General features: G+C 41.1%; 1 protein-coding gene across 2 annotated transcripts in view; it reads right to left on the minus strand.

Moving 5' to 3' along the window:
• The window catches only part of TOLLIP (toll interacting protein), a 60068-nt gene that overhangs the window by 25500 nt on the left and 13561 nt on the right, over window positions 1-21007 (minus strand). For both annotated transcript variants that reach the window (XM_077818249.1, XM_077818250.1), the window contains exons 2-5: window positions 12855-13004; window positions 6793-6975; window positions 2674-2826; window positions 821-911 (exon numbers count right to left, since the gene is read on the minus strand). In XM_077818249.1, coding sequence (XP_077674375.1) covers window positions 821-911; window positions 2674-2826; window positions 6793-6975; window positions 12855-13004 — 577 coding nt within the window. The remainder of the gene's footprint in view (window positions 1-820; window positions 912-2673; window positions 2827-6792; window positions 6976-12854; window positions 13005-21007) is intronic.

Genomic DNA, 21007 nt, shown 5'->3' on the forward strand with positions numbered 1-21007 from the left:
CTGGCAGCATCTGAATTTCCACAGAATTTAAACTAATTTAAAAAGAGCGACTAAGCATTATAGATGAAATTGAATTGATGCAAGCACTACCTGAGTGAGTATGCACAGACAAATAAGAGCAATGAGAGAGGTGTGAACTTCCCCAATTCATTTCAAAGGCACTAAATCTTAAGCTTTAATGGATGACTTCAACAACAGCATTAACTATATCACCGCAGGAACATCCTGCTACTCTGGGACTGTGTAGCACACCACCACTTTTTAGACTCTCAGTCTGAACCTTGCCTATGGTACTGACAACCCGTCCAACATATGAAGATGGGAGCTTCCACTGTGCCAGCCTAAGGCCTTGTCCACACAACAAAGTAGTATTGTTTATACACAATATTCAGACAATTGTATTTCAGTTTAAGTTAAACAGATTTCTAATCTATTTAGAGCTTGTCTATGTATGGAGTTATTCTGGAAGAGCTATTCTGCTTTAAATTCATACCCTACCTTATTCCGGAATAACTCATGTGTAGACTAGTCTTGGTTTAAACCTAAATAAGCCTTTTGCACTGATTTAACTAACCCAGTTTACAAATCACATCTTTAGTTAACGCAATGTAAATCATGTAGACCAAAAGCTGACTCCCTATTTGGGTTTGGTTGCTCTCCTGCCTTCCCTCTCCCCCTCAACATTACACAGTTGAGAAAGGACCATATAACAGACACTGCCAACCTCCCGGTACACAGAACACAAGAGAAATTCAGTAATTATTCTTTCAGACCTCCAAAATAATTTTCCAAAACCATTAAGGAAGGATGGAGAACATACCTGCAATAGGTACATATCCAACTCCTTGCTGGTATACTGTGGGCATCAGGACCACTGGCTGCGGCTGCATCATCATGGCAGCTGGTATGGACTTAATACCAAATGGATGACAAAAAAAAACCAGTTAACACACAACTAAAGTTGACAATGCATTTGAGCAAAACCTTCAAGTCTTGCTAGTCACTTTACATTGACTAGTACAGCACACAGTTTGTTGGCAATAATAGATATTAATATCACTTTTCAGGAAGTCAATGTGAGTACTCAAAATGAATTGCCATTTGAAGGAATGAATCTATAATCCAGGAAGCCATGTCAAATTAAGCTAGCTTTTTGTAACAATTCCCAGATAAAAATGAGGTATTCATTAGTAAGTAGGAGGAAATAATCTGAATTTCCAAACTTCTGTATATCTGTTCATGAATTCTACTTCATTTCACAAATTGTAAAGTTTTTCAATAGAGTAAATTCTATATAAACAGCTTTAATCCATTACTATTTAAAAAGGAAGCAATTTCTCAAAATCAAGTGAGCCCAGCTGGATTAATTTAGATGAGCCAAAGAATGTGAATATTTGGTTTAAAGCAGTCTCAATTTAGACACTCTACAACTTCCATTAATACTAATATTCTCACTGATCAAAGATAAAAAAAATCATATTATCCATGTCCACAAGGGGGTGTACTGCATCTTGTATAGTGTTTTAAAGGTTAATATCGTCCAAGGCTCCTTGAGCTCTCGGATCTTGTTCATTTATTTTTTCTCTTTTCTAACTGGCAATTTTTGCAGGCAGTGCTTAAATCATTCAATACCTACCTTTAGTGATCTAAACTGTTTGTAAACATGGTGGAATCTGTCATGATCAATAACAATAATTTGGATCCCAAGGTTCTGAACAAGTCAAACCCAGGATCAAGTTGGTCCTGAGTTTGCAGAGTGCTTCTTGGTTAAGTTCTACCACCCTTACTCCCCAATTAGTAGTACTTAAGAGTAGTTCCACCACTCACTGTAAGTACAAGTGGTAAAGTCCCCCCATCTGAAGAGTGCCTTCTGGACCAAAAGCCATCTAATTTTTCCAACACAAAGATTTCCCAGAATCTTCCCCTTGCAAAAGGTTCTTTTAACCTATTCTTAGCCTTGTATGACTTTTGATGTTATGAAATTTGAAAGTCTCCAGTTGAGCATTAATCTGAACTGGAACATCTGTCTTTACTCTTGTGCTTGTAATATAAAACCTACAGTCTTCCATGTGAAAGTAAAAGTTCATTGTGAATTTTGAGCTGTCTGTGCCTTCAACCTAAAAGATTAAAACTAGTCATTATAGGAGCACTGAAAATCACTTCGATCACCGTCAAAGTGAAGAATGATTAGTTAAGCCTACTCAAACAATCAGGAATACTACAATTCAGGTTACTTAGAAAGCTTGTAGGGGTGAAGGGTTATATTGTTATACAAGCAGCAACAGTTTCACACAGTTGGAAAAACTAAACTTCAGCTGTAGACAGAACAGCATGGAGGACTTGTCTTTTTGGAAAATCAGGAAATATGAAGAGCCTCAAAGAATCTGGATACCATTTTTCTTCTTTCAACTCATGGTGTCCCCACCTTTTAGGATAACATGCTATACAGCAAGTGCAACGTCCAGCTATCTCACGGAGAAGAATGGTAGTGTTTATTGATAGGACAGTTAAAATATTAACTAATAACTATATCAATAGTCGTCAACAATATAAAAACCAACATGACAAAACATAATAGAACAGCTCAGTAAAACCATGTCAGACTTCTCCTCTGTTCCCATCCCTAAGAAAGCCACCCTCCATATCCTGAGGGCAAAAACGCATTTGGCTTACCGTATACGACATGACCAGGTTAATCATTCCTTCTTTGTCATCACCCTGCCTTCCACTCAGGCTATACCACTCATCCTCCACCTTTCCTTGTTTCAGAGACTCAGGAATAGTAATGTGTGTCCAGGCGATGCGGTCATCCATTGAAAAGGCTCGCTGAAAGGCATTAGAAATAAAATATTTCTGATCAAACTTGCAGCCTTCAAACAAAATTCCTGAACACGATTTCTGATTAACGTTCTTTGAACAAGTCTCAGTGTCACATTTTACCCAGTTCAGTTTTAAGCCATCCTTTGCAACACAACTTTGACAGCAGAAATTAAACACTAGGTTGTTCAGCCAGTATTCCCTGCTAAGATTTTTCCCTACTGAATATTGTATTCCAGTAAGAATACGGCTAAGTACTTTTTAAAAGAGGGACTATGGCTTTTCAGCGTGGGGAGTTGTGACAGGGCAGCCAGAGACAGCTTATTACTCTCACATCCACAGATGGAACGTGCTAAACAATTGCAACATTAGCATCAGTATGGACTGCACTGACAGCAGCTCCAAAGTGATATATATTGTAGGTTCTCAAATGCTGATTGATCTGAATGCCTCTAGTTGAACTACTGAACTACTAGCCACCCATTTATCCTCACTAAAGGATCCAAACTACATAAAACTGGAAACCAACTTGAGGGGAAAAAATTTTGCTCTTTAGACAGCAAAGATGACCTGGCATTTACCAGACATGTTTTTACAGTCCAGGAAAAAACTAGTTAGTCCCAGCTTAAGGCATTTCCTATTTTTCAAAATTGTTTTGTTAATGCACACCACAGTGCACTTAGTTTTATTCAAATTGTGGTTACATAAGGCAATAGATTCATAGATTAATTTAGGACTATACAAATAAAAAGTAAACTGCAGTGGGCACAATACTAATATAGTCATAATATAGATCAGAGTGTATGTATATTTTTGGTTTGGTATTTTCTCGAGGAAGTTATACATGTCATGACTCATTTCAGTTTTCATTATTATATTAAACAAGAGGCAAAAACATTCCATTATAGAAAACAACAAGGCAGAGTTGTAGGCTTGAAGCATTAAACAATCAGAAGCATGCAGAATTGCAGACTACCGGTCCAGGGCCATTTGGTTTCGTAGCATTTGGCAGCAGCAGACCAACTTTGATGTAGTGGACCTATTCCTCACTTTTCAATGGATGTATCTAGTTTGAAAAGATTTGTTCTATGGTTGCTGAACTTGCAGGACCCTGATGCAATTATTCTTCCCAATTTCCAGGTTTAAACTGGGTTTAAGATGGTATTTACCTGCACCATCCTCAATTAATTTTTCCTGGGAAACTGCCAACTCTGTTGCACAGAAAATTGTTCCCTACAGTTGGAATCCTGAAGTGAAGCCTCCAAATCCACCCCCCAGAAAAACCAGTTTTACTTTTGAGTGCCTTGACTGTTCACATCAATTTTCTTTGGAGAGAAGACAAAATTAATCTTCCAAACAGGAAGCAGTGAAAGCCCAACTGCTTGACACATTTAACCCAAAACTGGACAAAAGCAATGAAAAACATACTGTAAGGAGCAATCACACAATGGCAGTAAGATAGACTAGATAAAAATCAGATGTGGAAATACCTGTTTGGTTACGATTCTCTAAGCCAAAACAGACTTACTAAAACCAGTGCTAGATAAATTTGCTAGAGTAGAATATTTCCTTACCACTTTCTACTACTGGTAGAGCTGCAGAAAAACTTGTGTGTGAGGGCAGAAAACGTATAAGTAATACAAAAAGTTAGAGAGCCTACCAACATTGCCTCCTTTTTAAGGAAGCATATGCTTTGATTCATTTGTGATCATCTCTATTCACTCACCATATATGCATCCACATCTCTTTTATGATTCCTAATACCACAGTATGTGAGTACCTATCAAGTATCTAAAGATAGAAAATACATATTTTTCATTCCTCGAATGCAAAAGATAAACCTTGATTAGTTTGTAGGGATTCTCTTGTGTGCACATGCATGGGCCTGTGTGGAGAAACTGAGGGTGAACTAGGCAGAAATGAGATGTGTGTAGTTGTCGAATTATTAGTGAGGATGTTGGTCATTTCTCTTGAGAGAGTGAGTTCCACAGGTCCAGCTCCTGTGAAAGTTCTGTCTCCTGCAATCACAAGCTTCCACATATCCACCACAGAGCCATTGTTCCAAAGGAATACATCTCCCATGAAAATTATTTTTATTCAAGAGGCTGTCAGCGCAGACAGTGAAGCACATGTTCAAAGTGAACAGTTTTGTTAAGTAGATGGGCTATTGCATTTTTTTTTAAACCAGATGAAGCTTTTTAAGGGAATGTGGTTTCATTTCTACATCTAACAAATTTCGTAATCAAGGCAGGAAGTCACGAATGCACAAACCACCACAGTCAGGTCTGAGTCCTATAGGGTCACCAGTTATTTGTCTGTGGTTATCTAGGCATCCAACTTATTCTGAAGGAAAAATGCCCTTGATAGTGGCGCATGCTACAAAAGTAAGCAAGTTCTCCCACCAGCACCACCTTAGTCTTGTCTGGGTTCCAGATTAAGACAGCTGCTTTGTAGGCAGCCAATTTCACTTATGTACTGAGAAATGGACCTATTTACATTTGGTGTAAATGAGAACTCTCCTAATGTTTTCATACAGATGTTGAATAACATGAGGGGAGAGAATTAAACTTTATTGAATTCTGCAGATGGAAAGCCCTGGAGATCAAATGCCCACCAATAATCCTCTGGATTCAGTCCAAGGAGGAAGGACCTAAGCCATTTCACTGTGTTTCTGTTTGGCTCTGCAGCTTCTTGAGACCAGGACAGGAGTAATTTGGTCATCAACAATATCAAGTGTCAGAAATCCAGTAAGTTGAGTACAGATGTACTTCCTTGTCTGTGGGCAGGTGATCACCCACAAAAACAAGCGTTAAGTACCATGTTAAGTCTTGAACCCTAACAGAGGAATCCAGAATACCAACAGAACGGAAGGTTTTGCTTCTTGATAGTTTGCTCAGAAAAGGGAAGACAGTGTGTGAGGTCTCTTGTGTAAAGGGATGATTTCTTCATTGCTGGTCAGGTTATTCAGGTGGGATGGCTGATTCCTCTCAAAGGAGACACCGATGGCATCTATTCATTGAGAACCCTGGTATTCTCTACCATGACCATTCAGGAGCTTGAGTAGTTTAGGGTTCCAAAGTACACTATCCAGCACTTGATAGCCAGAAGATTGGCCACCTTCACATAAGACAATTATACTGAAAGAAAAATCTTGAAAACTATGAAAACCCAAAGATGTGATTTTATACCTGTAAGGTACAAGATTCTAACATGTTACCGTTATAGATAGCTTTCTAATACTACTGTCTCTCCCACACATGCACCAGGAGCAGTAGGAAAAGTTTTAGACACCAAGGATAGTAAGTACAAGCAGCAGAGGGGAGCTGGGAGGAAACTATATTCAATGAGTAAAGTGGGAGGCGGCAGCAGCAGAAAGAACCAGGAGGAAATTATAGTTGCAAGGAGAGAACGTGATGTGAACCTGGGATTCCGGCTCATAATCATGTAAAATGAATTTTACTCACTAGAACCTCTTGATGGAATCATTTTTTAATTCAAATTTGTCTACAAAGATTATTCTACATTTAACTGATTTACTGTCACCAAAACTCTTACATCTTGGATTAAAGCTATAATCGGATTTGAAAAGTCTTGCAACATTATCTCCCACAGAACTGCATGAGCAGCCTATTTTTAGTATAAAGTGCAGAATAAAAGAATGCTCCTCAGGTACTGCACTGTAGTTTAGCATTAGAGTATTCAGAAACTGATTGATTTTAAGGCTAACATAACCTTCTCACAACCCCTATGTCATCCCTCCAGAACTCTCACAATTATATCAGAATCTCAGCTCTCATTAGAGACAGTACCTCTACCTGTTGTGGTTGAAAAGAAATTTGTGAAAGTGTGATCCACCACAAAAAAACCCGAAACATTCCAGGTGCTGGTATACATCACTGGCCTACGTCACCTCAGTCCGGCTTTGTAAGGTCCCACACCAACCTCAAACCAGCAAAGCACAAATAAAATTCTAACCTCATCAAATATCTCAAGATAGAAAGAGTCCACACCCGGGGGAACAGTGCACTGAATAACTTTGTTCCAGCGTGGGTTTTTGGCTCCATTGTGTGCTGTAGGAGTTTCATACACAGCATAGCCAAGCCGTACCCGACAGTATGGATCCATGCGGGTCATACCATAGTTCTTTGCCAGTTTTGCCTGGGAAGAAACCAAAAAGGAATAAAAGAAGAAGAAAATAAAATTAAGTTTGCCATTTTCTTTATTAATTCTTATGAAATGAAACTATATTAGTTTAGAAGAAGTCTGTCACAATCGAAAGGGGATACTGACTGGGCCCACCTATGATGTGGACAGAGGCTCAAATAAAAAAAGCAATCCTCAGGGGTAGAGCAAGGTAGAGTTAGGTTAGATATTAGAAAAAACATCTTTCTAGCTCTGGAATAGGCTTTCCAAGGGAGGTTGTGAAATCCCCATCATAAGAGGTTTTTACAGGCCGGACAAACACCAGCCACGGATAGTCTATGTTTACTTGGTCCTGCCTTAGTGTAGTGGGCTGGACTTGACTTCAAGGTCACTTCCAGCCCTACATTTCTCTGATGCTATCATTCTAGGATAAGCTACACAACTGCCTAAATAAATGTGGTTAGCAAAAAACAACAAATTTAGTGTAAAGGCTATATTTGACGACTGTCGATTGCAGTTAACACCTGCAATTAACTGTAAACAAAATTAACGCATTCATTTTTTTAACATGTTCATCACATACCTCTGGATGGGAAGGGAGCCATGGAGGGGGGCATGGGAGCCCCAGAGCCCTGCATCCCCCAGGGCTGAATGTATGGGGGAGGTCACAATTTTTTTTTCTTTTGGGGGGTGGGGGGGAGGGAGAGGTTGGTTTGTTTTTTTTAAGTCCCAATAGGGTCGCCAGCACAAAAAGATTCAGAAACACTGCCACAGAGAACAAGGGCCTGGTGAGCTCAGTCTCCCTGTACCAGCCTCTCCTCTCCGGCTGCATGTCCAATCCCAGAGGTAAAATCCACCCTCTTTTGCAAACAAGGGCTCACTCAGCTGAAGGGAGTTATGTAAAAATTATAATTCTACATTTGTAAATTCAACTTTCATGATAAAGAGATTGCACTACAATACTTGTATGAGGTGAACTGAAATACTAATTTCTTTTGTTCATTTTTTTACAGTGCAAATATTTATAATAAATATAAAGTGAGCACTGTACATTTTGTATCCTGTTGTAATTGAAATCAATATATTTGAAAATATAGAAAACAAAAAAATTGTATTCTGTTATTCTTTAACAGTGTCATTAGAACTGCGATTAATCACGATTACTTTTTTTAAATAGCTTGACAGCCGTACTATATTTAGTGGCAAACCAACATGTTTTAATGGTTACCAACCAATGAGAATCAAGATCTCTTTAGGAAAATAACTGAAAATACAAATGAAAACACACAATTAAAGTCAATGATTTAAATGAAGACTTTCCAGCTTACTGATTTAAATCAATCCACCTTAGTAATATCTAAGAGTGTGTGTAACAGTCTGCCACAAAGAAGTGTTGTAACACTCGTATCTCTAGTAAATTAAATCCCCTCTCTGCTTTAAAATAAATTCACCCTGTGCATTGTATTAGAATTGTATTGTGTTTATTTAAGATTAATTCCCTGGGTAGGGACTATATCTCAAGAAAACCAACAGCACTCGAACAAAATGGGAGTCCAAAATTCATTTGTGGCTTATAGCCTTTGTTCCTCTGGCATCTAATAGGTAGTTTGGAATTCCCTGCCACCACATAAAAACTGTCATATAGCTCATGTAGTGCCTGAGCCTCATCTACACTAAGGAGTTTTATAACTAGCTGATCAGATGTGAGGCTCCTACATCTTGGTACAGTTGCATCTACACTATGGACTTCTGCTGGCACATCTATGCTGGTCAGAGGCATGAAGAGGCACAATTCCTGACTGACAGTGGTTTTACTATACTGGTACAAACCGCAGCTTTGCTAGTAGACCTGTTTCTACATTAGGAGCACTACACTAGTATAGTATTACTATACCGATAAAGTGCCCCACCCTTTGGCTTTAGAGCCCAAGCCACAAGGTTTACACTACTCATTGTTACTGAAAGATTGTGAGAAAAAGTGTACTGTTAAGTCATTCCCCTTTGAAATTTTTATATATTACAAATGTATATACAAAAATATGGACAGTGTCTGGAATGAAGGCAATGAAAGTCTGACTAGAAGAAGCAAGTCTTGGGACTTACAGTATTCTTCACATTAATAGCAGAGTCTCCAACACTAATTCCTCTTTTGTTCTGGCTCAATGTCAATATGACTCTTTAAAGGCTTTTAAAAAAAACCCACAAGTAACAAGGGAACAAATTAGCAAAATATATCACATTACTTCTTAACTGAATGACGTGCACAGAAGATTTTTCTCTGTGAAGCAGCAAAATATTTTAAGATTCCAATAATGTCAATGTTTTGTCTGATAATAGTCCAAACGTCTTGTACCTCGTCATCTCTGGCCTCTTGGGCCTTTGCCTTACTTCACTTCAGTCTGTCCAAAAGCCTGTACCAAAAATAATTTACCTTTTCTATCAGTTAGAATGTACCCAGACCCTTCTGAAATTCTTTTAACTGCTCCCTTTAACCTTCTGTATCAAATGTAAGGACTCTCCCTTCACTTCCAAAGCCGTGCACAACATAGCTCACATCTACTTCTCCAATATATTCTTTTATCATCATTTCTTAGCCAGAAGCCAACTATTGTTTCATAAGTCAAGTTATACTGGGAGCTTGGTTTCCAAATATCCCCACCCCTAAACAGAAAGAGTTTACTTAACCAACAACAGATGGCAAGATAATGGTCGAATGAAGCGAATGCAGAAGTTTCAATCTCTAGGAAAGTTTAGAAGGCTAAGATGATACAGTAGTTATGCAAAAGAAAAGGAGTACTTGTGGCACCTTAGAGACTAACCAATTTATTTGAGCATAAGCTTGCAACAAAGCCCGTTGCCAACTGTGCCCACATATCTATTCAGGGAACACCATCACAGGGCCTAATCACATCAGCCACACTATCAGAGGCTCGTTCACCTGCACATCCACCAATGTGATATATGCCATCATGTGCCAGCAATGCCCCTCTGCCATGTACATTGGTCAAACTGGACAGTCTCTACGTAAAAGAATGAATGGACACAAATCAGATGTCAAGAATTACAACATTCATAAACCAGTCGGAGAACACTTCAGTCTCTCCGGTCACACAATTAATTTAGGCTTGAATAGAGACTGGGAGTGGCTAAGTCATTATGGAAGGTAACCTAAGTTAATTGTATCCAATTTGCAAATGAATTCCAATTCAACAGTTTCTCGCTGGAGTCTGGTTTCGAAGTTTTTCTGTTGTAATATCGCAACTTTCATGTCTGTAATCGCGTGACCGGAGAGACTGAAGTGTTCTCCGACTGGTTTATGAATGTTATAATTCTTGACATCTGATGTGTCCATTTACTCTTTTACGTAGAGACTGTACATGGCAGAAGGGCATTGCTGGCACATGATGGCATATATCACATTGGTGGATGTGCAGGTGAACGAGCCTCTGATAGTGTGGCTGATGTTATTAGGCCCTGTGATGGTGTACCCTGAATAGATATGTGGGCACAGTTGGCAATGGGCTTTGTTGCAAGGATAGGTTCCTGGGTTAGTGGTTCTGTTGTGTGGTATGCGGTTGCTGGTGAGTATTTGCTTCAGGTTGGGGGGCTGTCTGTAGGCAAGGACTGGCCTGTCTCCCAAGATTTGTGAGTGTGTTGGGTCATCCTTCAGGACAGGTTGTAGATCCTTAATAATGCGTTGGAGGGGTTTTAGTTGGGGGCTGAAGGTGACGGCTAGTGGCGTTCTGTTATTTTCTTTGTTAGGCCTGTCCTGTAGTAGGTGACTTCTGGGAACTCTTCTGGCTCTATCAGTCTGTTTCTTCACTTCAGCAGGTGGGTATTGTAGTTGTAAGAATGCTTGATAGAGATCTTGTAGGTGTTTGTCTCTGTCTGAGGGGTTGGAGCAAATGCGGTTGTATCACAGAGCTTGGCTGTAGACGATGGATCGTGTGGTGTGGTCAGGGTGAAAGCTGGAGGCATGTAGATAGGAATAGCGGTCAGTAGGGAGACAAATCTTGGGAGACAGGCCAGTCCTTGCCTACAGACAGCCCCCCAACCTGAAGCAAATACTCACCAGCAACCGCATACCACACAACAGAACCACTAACCCAAGAACCTATCCTTGCAACAAAGCCCGTTGCCAACTGTGCCCACATATCTATTCAGGGAACACCATCACAGGGCCTAATCACATCAGCCACACTATCAGAGGCTCGTTCACCTGCACATCCACCAATGTGATATATGCCATCATGTGCCAGCAATGCCCCTCTGCCAGGTACATTTGTCAAACTGGACAGTCTCTACGTAAAAGAATAAATGGACACAAATCAGATGTCAAGAATTATAACATTCACAAACCAGTCGGAGAACACTTCAGTCTCTCCGGTCACGCGATTACAGACATGAAAGTTGCTATATTACAACAAAAAAACTTCAAATCCAGACTCCAGCGGGAAACTGTTGAATTGGAATTCATTTGCAAATTGGATACAATTAACTTAGGCTTGAATAGAGACTGGGAGTGGCTAAGTCATTATGCAAGGTAACCTATTTCCCCTTTTTTTTCCTACCCCCCCCCCCCCCCCCCGAGGTTCTTGTTAAACCCTGGATTTGTGCTGGAAATGGCCCACCTTGATTATCATACACATTGTAAGGAGAGTGATCACTTTAGATAAGCTATTACCAGCAGGAGAGTGGGATGGGAGGAGGTATTTTTTCATGCTTTGTGTGTATATAAAAAGACCTTCTACACTTTCCACAGTATGCATCCGATGAAGTGAGCTGTAGCTCACGAAAGCTTATGCTCAAATAAATTGGTTAGTCTCTAAGGTGCCACAAGTACTCCTTTTCTATTTCCCCTTGTTTTTTCCTTCCCCCCCACCCCTTCCTCTGACGTTCTTGTTAAACCCTGGATTTGTGCTGGAAATGGCCCACCTTGATTATCATACACTTTGTAAGGAGAGTGATCACTTTTGATAACCTATTACCAGCAGGAGAGTGGGGTAGGGGGAGAGGAAACCTTTTGTAGTGGTAAACACCCATTTTTTCATGGTTTGTATGTATACAAACATCTTCTGTATTTTCCATAGTATGCATCCGATGAAGTGAGCTGTAGATCATGAAAGCTTATGCTCAAATAAATTGGTTAGTCTCTAAAGTGCCACAAGTACTCCTTTTCTTTTTGAGAATACAGACTAACACGGCTGTTACTCTGAAACTAGTAGTTATCCAGGGACTGTCCCTGGAGCACCAAAACTTCTCACTTTGAACATTAAAACATTTAAAACAATACAATAAGAATGGGAGAGGTATTGTACTGATATAGTACTATATTCTTTTTTTAATCTATATCTATATATAAAAAAAATAGAATCAGACACATAGGCCTGGAAGGGATCATCTACTTCAGCCCCAACTGCACTAAGGAAGGAGCAATATTATAAGCTGCAGTTGCAGTCATACAGTATCTTATTTTACACCCGCATAACTGATCTTATTCCAGGATGAAAAAAGCTTCTGCCCACAAGTTATTTTAACAAAAGATGTTACGGAAGCTGCTGCTCCTGATGGTTTAGTAACCCAATGACAAAAGCACACGTCCACTCAATTACTGTACGTGGCCAAAATAGTAAATACTGACAAGAAATTTTAAATAGGAAAACTGTAGTACTGTGCATTACAGTTAATGCTGTGCAATTAGTATGTAAACACTGCTAGGAACTGTGTGTACAGGTCCTATTTCATAATGAGAGACCAATACACAGAGCCACTTAGCGGAAAATATGTTATCCAATTAGTGTAGCAACTTCAATTTCAGCATCAGATCTCAGGTGGCCACAGGTGGAAGATGTAGCAGATTAACAAATGTATTAGAAGAGAGCTACAAATCATACCTGTACTACAGTGATGCTGAGTCTGCCTACTGTGCCCATCGGTCCTCCATACTGTAACTGTTGAGCTGCCTGTGCATCCAATTGGATCTGCTGCTGCTGCTGTGTTGGGGTGATACGTAGGAAATCCTGAGGAAGCTCACCAATATACACCTGTAGAACAAACAAATCAGATTCTAATTTATAGCTCATTTCCACTGGTAAAAGGTTCTGTAACAAGAAATGGAGGAAGGAGAACTTAAAGAAATGGCCACCAAGTCACTTCAGCACGATTTTGTTCTAATTTTGGTGGCATGAACAAAGTGGTAAATTTGCATGAGCTATGCTTAGGAGAAACCTATAATGGCATTATGATGCAGGTCTTTGGATATCAGTGCTGAGTTAAGAAGGGTGCGGGTAATATTTTTATTTAAATCACATCACACATTTTAAAAGTTTGATTTTAAATTACACCTGAAAGATAGGTGCTACGGTAATACAAACAACAAACAGTATTCCCTAAGAGCCCTAGTCCTGGACTAGGATACCATTATACTAGCTGCTGCACAAACTCAGAACAAAAAAAAAAAATAAATAGTGTCTGCCCTGATAAGCTTACAATCTAAATAAGAGACGAGACAACCAATGGATACAGACAGATGGGGGAAGTACAAGGAAAGAAGACAATATTGACCAGCACGATAAGCAGTGGTGACTACACACCATCAGCCTACTCATTGCCAAAGTTTTTTTGTAGCCATCTTGGAAAAGGAGATGTTTGAGGTGAGATTTAAAGGTGGATAATGAGATAGTTTTGTGGATATTTAGTTTGTGGATGAGATTACCCAGAGATAAGATGTAGAGGGAGAAGAGAAGGGGACCAAGAACAAAGCCCTGTGGAACCCCCACAGAAAGCAAGTGGAAGGGGAGATGAGAAGTGTCTTTCAAAGGACACACAATGCAGGAACAATTAGAGGTTGGAGAAGAACCAGATTACAGATTCACAGAAGCCAAAAGGGGACAAGATTTCAAGTAGTCCATGGTGGACTGTCAGAGATGAACGACTCATCAAAGAGGATGAGAAATGGAGCTGATTCTGAGCTTTAGCTAGGACAGTGTCAGAGACATGCACGGGGCAGAAGTCAGATTGGAGAGGGGCTAGGACGAAACTGGAAGAGATGAACTCCAAACAGCAATTGTACAGTATGTTCATTGACCTTAGAGATGAAAGAGACAAGGGGCAGTAGTTGAAGGGATGCTAGTTGAAAAGACAAGTGGGGTCATTGGTGGATTTTAAGATGGAAGAGACTATAGCATGTTTGTATTGTAAGGGGAAAGAATCAGAGGACAGCAGGAGATTTAGGCCAGATCTACACCACAGACCTATACCGGACATCCCTGAGTGACAGTTATACCGGGCTAACCAAATTAAGCATCGGTTTTAATTTTTGGAGGGATTGGAGGGGAGGGGGATATTTTCATTTTTAATATCAAGTCCCAGCTCAGAGAAAGTTGTGCCAAAATTATAAACTCTCAGAACATGAGGATCAAGTTAAACACATTAACAGATTCTTGACTAAAGTTACATTATCCCACTTGTGTCAATTAGCCCACTAAGCAAACGGAGCAACTTAAAAAGTGAATAGAAATGGGTAAAACAGCCTCTATCAGTCTACAAAGGCAAAATGTTTGTATATTTATAATATGAATTGTGCACTAAATAAAAGACCCTGAATCTATTTTAAAACATTCTATACACATTGCTCCATTTTCTACAGAACATTACAGATCCCGACAAAGGTGACACTCAGAAGTATCCCACAAAAATGAGGAACGTCGTCATTCTTGCAAATGCTTATCTACAAGATCTTATTGGAGAAAATTATAACATCTTTAAGCTACAGTTTGAGAATTACAAGCTTTCTTAAGATATAGCTGCTATAGCTCGTAGATACTATGAAAAGTAATTTGGCAAGAGCCGACGCTCCTAAACAAGACTGTCAGGATCACAGCAACAGTAGGGGCAGCAGGTCAGGACTGAAATGTATTGAAAAAGCTAGGGGTAAGGAAGACTACATGAATGTCCATCTACATGTTGCCAATTTAAGTTAAAAATTGCAGAATGCAAACATGGTATTTAAGATCTCCTGTAAAAACATCTCAGTTGCCAGTGTTCATTAATAAAATGTGATCACGGACAGTGTTTGTTTCAATAAGGGGACAAGATTTTAATAAACCTAATACCATCAACATTGTTTTCTGCCAGGCCCAAACTCAAAACTAACCAAAAAACTGCCCTGTGTCTTGTATTGTAGAAGCTTTGAATATTTAGTTTCTGTGAATTTATTCAGATCTTTTAAGGCCCAGAAGTGACAGTTACTTCTTGGCTGAATTAGTCCTGAAATATGCAAAGAATAATGGTGTACTTCAAATACTTGTTTAGTCAGCTTCAATGTAAGAGTAGATAATCCATTTTAAACATTTATATAATTGCTATTTGACCCTTAACAATATGAAAGTTCACATCCTAGTTCCAGAGTCAGTTTTTCTAGTACCAAGAGCCTATATCAAAATGTAGAATATGTAAAGCACCATGAATGAAGCCCACGCTTCACTTTGTCACAAATATTTTTAGCAAAAGTCATGGACAGGTCACAGGTAATAAACAAAAATTCACAGAAACCCATGACCTGTTCCTGACTTTCATAAAAATATCCCTGACAAAAGGGGTAGGCAGGTTCAGCACCCACTGCTGCTGGGGCTCCCCGGTCCCTCACTGCTGCGGGTGTGGGAGCTACAGGGTCCCCTCGCCCCCACTGCGGCGGCTGGGCAGCTCTGAGGGGTCCAAGAGCTGCCCAGCCGGCAGGCAGTGGGGACTCCAGCCTTGGCGGGCGTGGGACCCTGCAGCTGCCCAGACACAGAATCCTGTGTCCACCAGCCCCCCGCTGTGGTTGGGCAGCTGCAGGGTCCCCCCCATCAGTGTTGGGGCTGGTAGCTGCGGGTGCGGGACTGACTGGGAGCTCTAGCTCTGGGGCAAAAAGTGTCACGGAGGTCAATGGAAGTCACTGGATTCTGTGACTTCCATGACATAATAATAATCTTAACCATGAACTATAACAGCCCGTGAGCACACGCATGGGGAAAGGTACTAACCCTTTAAAAAACAGGCTGGAGCCTACAGCTGCAGCCTAGGGATAACAGTAACAGGAAGCAGAACAAGGACGAGAAGTAGTGGGTGGCAGTTGCTCCTGAGGCATCTGGATACAAGTCTAACCTGATTCAGAGACTTAGGTGTGGACTGTCAGTATGGGACTATATCTGGGGCCTGAAGCCTTATAAAGATACATAGCATCTGGTTAGTGGGTGTCTGCTTCTCCTTGCCCCTGGGCTGTTCAATTGCAATCTACTGCTGCTCCACTTGAGCAAGTTATAGGTGGGGCACACCTGCAGTGTCACGCCAAGCCAAAAGGGGTTGCTCAGGTCCTGACCACACCTTTAAGTAGCCTTATTTTTTTTAAATAAAAAGATTTCTATATCAGCGATCCCTCTGTGATGGGTTGCATCACAGAAACGCCCTTGGGGTTGCCAACTGATGTGCCAAGACTACTTCTGCCCTTGCTTTCCCTGCCCTCCCAGCTTGGGACTTCAGTGCCCTGCCTGGTTTGAGCCAGACCTGCTAGCCTGCTGCAAACCCAGACTCAGGTCTGAACCATGTCCCCTAACAGCTGTAGGCTTAATTGAAAGCAGCTTAAGAAGCGTTCCTGTCTTTAACACTCAGATGCTCAACTCCCAATGGGATCCAAACCCCAAATAAATCCGTTTTACCCTGTATAAAGCTTATACAGAGTAAATTCATAAATTGTTCACCCTCTATAACACTGATAGAGATATACACAGCTGTTTGCCCCCCACGTATTAATATACTCTGGTTTAATAAGTAAAAAGTGATTTCATTAAATACCGAAAGTAGGATTTAAGTGGTTCCAAGTAGTAACAGACAGAAAAAAGTAAATTACCAACCAAAATAAAATAGAACACGCAAGTCTATGTCTAATACAGTAAGAAAACTGAATACAGATAAAAACCTCACCCTCAGAGGAATTCCAGTAAGCTTCCTTTTACAGACTAGTCTCCTTCTAGTCTGGGTCCAGCAATCCCTCACACCCCCTGTAGTTACTGTCCTTTGTTCCAGTTTCTTTCAGGTATCCTTGGGGGTGGAGAGGCTCTCTCTTGAGCCAGCTGAAGACCAAATGGAGGTGTCTCCCAGGGGTTTAAATAGACTCTCTCTTGTGGGTGGAGACCCCCTCCTCTGCAAAGTCCAGCTCCAAGACGGAGTTTTGGAGTCCCATGGGCAAGTCACATGTCCATGCATGACTCAGTTTTTACAGGCAGCAGCCATTGTCCACATGCTACCTTGAATGTCCTCATGTAGACTTCTTATGTGGATTGGAGCCTTCCAAGATCCATTGTGCGTTAAGTGCTTCTTGATTGGGCACTTAATTCCCTTCTAAAGAAGCTGACCAAATGCCTTACTAAGGCTATTTAAAACCAAACAAGTATACAGCCAATATTCATAACTTCGAATACAAGAATGACACATGCATGCAAATAGGATGAATATATTCAGTAGATCATAACCTTTACATAGATGTGTTACATGGCATGTGTCATATATACAGTTATAAACATTAACATAAAGCCTTATGGGGTGCACAGTCACACCCTTCATTCGAGGATCATCTCTGTGACGGATTTACATATGGGTCCTGAGATGACTCAGGAGTCCAATCCTGGAACCACATCAGTTTTCTTGAGATACTAAAAAGACTCACAGAAAGTGTGTTTCCTCTGACCACCGGGAGATCTCTGACCATGGTTGAGTTGAGAGTATGACGACTTGTTTTGGGAGGCAAGAGTCTGGCATCCGCACACAATGTCCAACCCAACAGAGTTGCTGCATGAGAATCATTGTTTCAATGCTGGTGACATTGTCTTCAGGGAGGATGCTGGAATTAGTGCAACAATCTTCCCACCTGATGCAAAGAATATTCCGGAGGCATCGTGGGTGGTACCTCTCCAGACTCTTGAGGTGCTGTCGATAGGCCACCCAGGTTTCGTATCCATAAAGGAGTGTAGGAAAACAGGGTTCAGAAGGAAGAGTTACATTTTGAGGTATCTGTGCCACGACCATTGTTTTTAAAGATGACTTGCAGAGAAATAACTTCACCACAGCATTCAGTGACCCTGTACAGTCTAAGGAGGCATTTCACTATTAAGTTTGTCAAATGCCCCTAAGGGTACATCTAAGTTACAATCTACAGCTCAAGTAGGCATACCCACACTAGCCTTAATCTAGCTAGTACACTAAAAACAGCGTGGAGACAAAGCATTGTGGACTGGCAATTGAGTATGCATCCACGTTCCCCAGGCAGGCTTGTGAAACCAATGCTGAAGCTTGTGATGCTTACTGTGTAGACATACCTTCATGGTCTCTAAGTGCTTCCTACTTGCTCTGTACCTGGGAGCTATTATTTTGGGCCCTGCAATGGAAGCAATAGTCCAAATGCTTTCCTGAAGAGTGGGCCCCAAGTAAAGGCGACAAACTATTGTCCCTGGAATTCTTTCCCTCTCCAATGCCAAACACACAAATATTTTAGCTGGCTGAAAACAAACAAATGCAGTGAAAACCCTCCTAGAATGGGGTGAAACAAAATCTGAAGTTAAAATCATTGTTCAAAAAGAAAAAAACTATCAGCCTAAAAAAACCACAAGCTAACATCAACTCAACGCTTTCCTGCTGAAAGGTGAGTTGCAACCAAAAAAACCACACCCACACACAAAAACAACCAACTCATAGCTCAGACAGGATTATTCACCTCCTGGTATTGAGAAGGCTTACTTCAATCCCACTACAAAACAAAACAGCAAATTTACAGTCTCCGAGAAATGTGTTTGTTGGTGTGGAATGAAACTTTCTGCACTGTCCAGACCTTCCATTTCTAGCAATCCCCCTTGACGCATGACCAGAAAGGGTTAGGCATCCCACAGGATAAATGACTCAAATTCAGCCCTTCAAGACATGGGAGAGATAATGTTTGTGTATTTACATATATATTGGTAGACAACAATGTAATCAAACAGTCCCTGTCTATGCTGTATTCTGTTAATTCAGAGAGCAAAAGGACATCTTAACATTTAAATGAACTGTAAACATAGGATATCACCGTATTCATCTCTTGGAAATGTATAGCAATTTAACAGGCAATTGCCTTATGTTAATCTGTATGGATAATCACCAGTGATGCTTAGAAAATGGGCGCACTTCAAGGTCCCCAGGAGTGCCTATTGTTCGCCTAAGGATTCTGACCTGTCAAGGAAGGCCTGAAGTTGTATAAAAAAATGGCTTGGGTCCTGCTCCTGTCATATCAGATCTGCTTGAGGCTTCATGCAGGGAAAGCCTAAGCCATAAGGACTGAGATCCCAGTCCTGACTGGACCACTCTCTATATAAACACGGGACTGTAACCTATGAACTATTTCTGAAAGAACTCTTTGCCTCTACAAAGCTCACCATCTCTGCTATGAATCTGAACCTCAAGAATTGTGCTCGTGTCTGTATGTATACTGATCTCTTAACCAATTCTCTTTCTTTTTTTAAAACATTTTAGTTAACAAGAATTGGCTGTAAGCGTGTATTTGGGTAAGATATGGAATATTCATTAACGTGTCTGATCCTTTGGGATTGGTAGAACATTTTTTATATGATGAATAAGATTTTCATTAATCCTCCTATTCTTCTTAGGTGTCTAGGTGGAGGCCTGAGGCTGGGTTACTTTAAGGGAACTGTGTTGTTGGCTTCTGGGTAACCAGTAAGTTATTACAAGAAGCTCTTTTGTGCTGATTTGGTAAATCTAAGTATTGGAATATCCACCAGTTTGGGGGATTGTCTGCCCCATTCTTTGCAGTTCACCCTAATTGAGTAACCTCAGTTGGCTCCCCTGGGACACCTGTCACACCCCCACCAGCCAATTTCCTTCTCCTTAAGTATGTTCCAGAACCTCCAACAAACTCCAGCTGTACTAGACTTGAAGGGTCCAAGCCCATGTTAAGCTGGGACTAGGACTGAGCCCTATTGCTTTCCTGTGCGCACTCAGGTCCCAGAAGTCCTCCAGATGTATCCCAGACTTCCTTACAGCAATTTCCTTAGTCCTCTCTATGCTGACAATTTGTGTTGCAGTCTATTGCATTCTGTTGCTAACGGAAGCCACACCTCTCTCTGCCAACACGAGCTGCTCGGATCACTGTTAACCCACTGTCTGCTGAACGCTGGTTTCCAAGCACACTACCAGAAAGCCTGCAAGGTTTTCAATGGAGACTGATAAGAAGCTTTTTGCAAAGAAAACTGCTTCCTGATCACAAGAGCGGAACCAAATTTTGGTGCCCAGGCATCCCGGCACAGGCAGTCCCAAGGGCAGCCACTTGGTCCCTGCTCTGCTCTCTGGTGCCCCTTGGCCTGCCTGGGGCTGCATGCTCTGTCAGGACAGTGAGTAGGAGCCAACCCAAATAACTTCCCACAGCTTCCTGCTGCTCCTGCTCCTCCTTGCTTCTGTGCAGAGTTTGCCCAGAACAGGGAGCAAAGCTGACTGGCAGGAGGAAGCTCATGGCTGCCAGGATGTTGGGGGGGTCATCCCTCTCCCGGCCACACTGAGCTGGGAGTTCTGCTACTCCCCTTCCCTGCAGGGCAACCGCTCGGTGCCACTCTGCTCTCTGTTCCTGGGCCCCATCTACCCTCCTTGGGCTAGGGTTACCACCTTTGAAATGCAAAAAGGCACCCCCTTGCCACAAGACAAGCCCCCCCACAACCTCAAGGCAACTCCACAACCCCCCCCCCCAACAGCCACTTATAGTATCTAAAGAGATAACACATATAGATAAGACTGATAACATCTCATTCTCCTCACTCTTGCTTGACTCAAACCCTCTCTTTTGCACATGTGCAGTGCACTTGACTGTTGGTGAGCACACAGCTGCTGTATTTTCAACAATTTTGATCTCTTAAACTGCAGAAGTGGGAACACTGCAGCATCTTTGGCTGGATACAGAAATTTTTAACAGTGTATCCTGATAATGCAAATCTTTAAACCCACATAAAAAAACAGCAGATTAAATTATTTTTCT

Source organism: Eretmochelys imbricata, chromosome 6, assembly GCF_965152235.1.
Source record: "Eretmochelys imbricata isolate rEreImb1 chromosome 6, rEreImb1.hap1, whole genome shotgun sequence".
NCBI lineage: Eukaryota > Metazoa > Chordata > Testudines > Cheloniidae > Eretmochelys > Eretmochelys imbricata.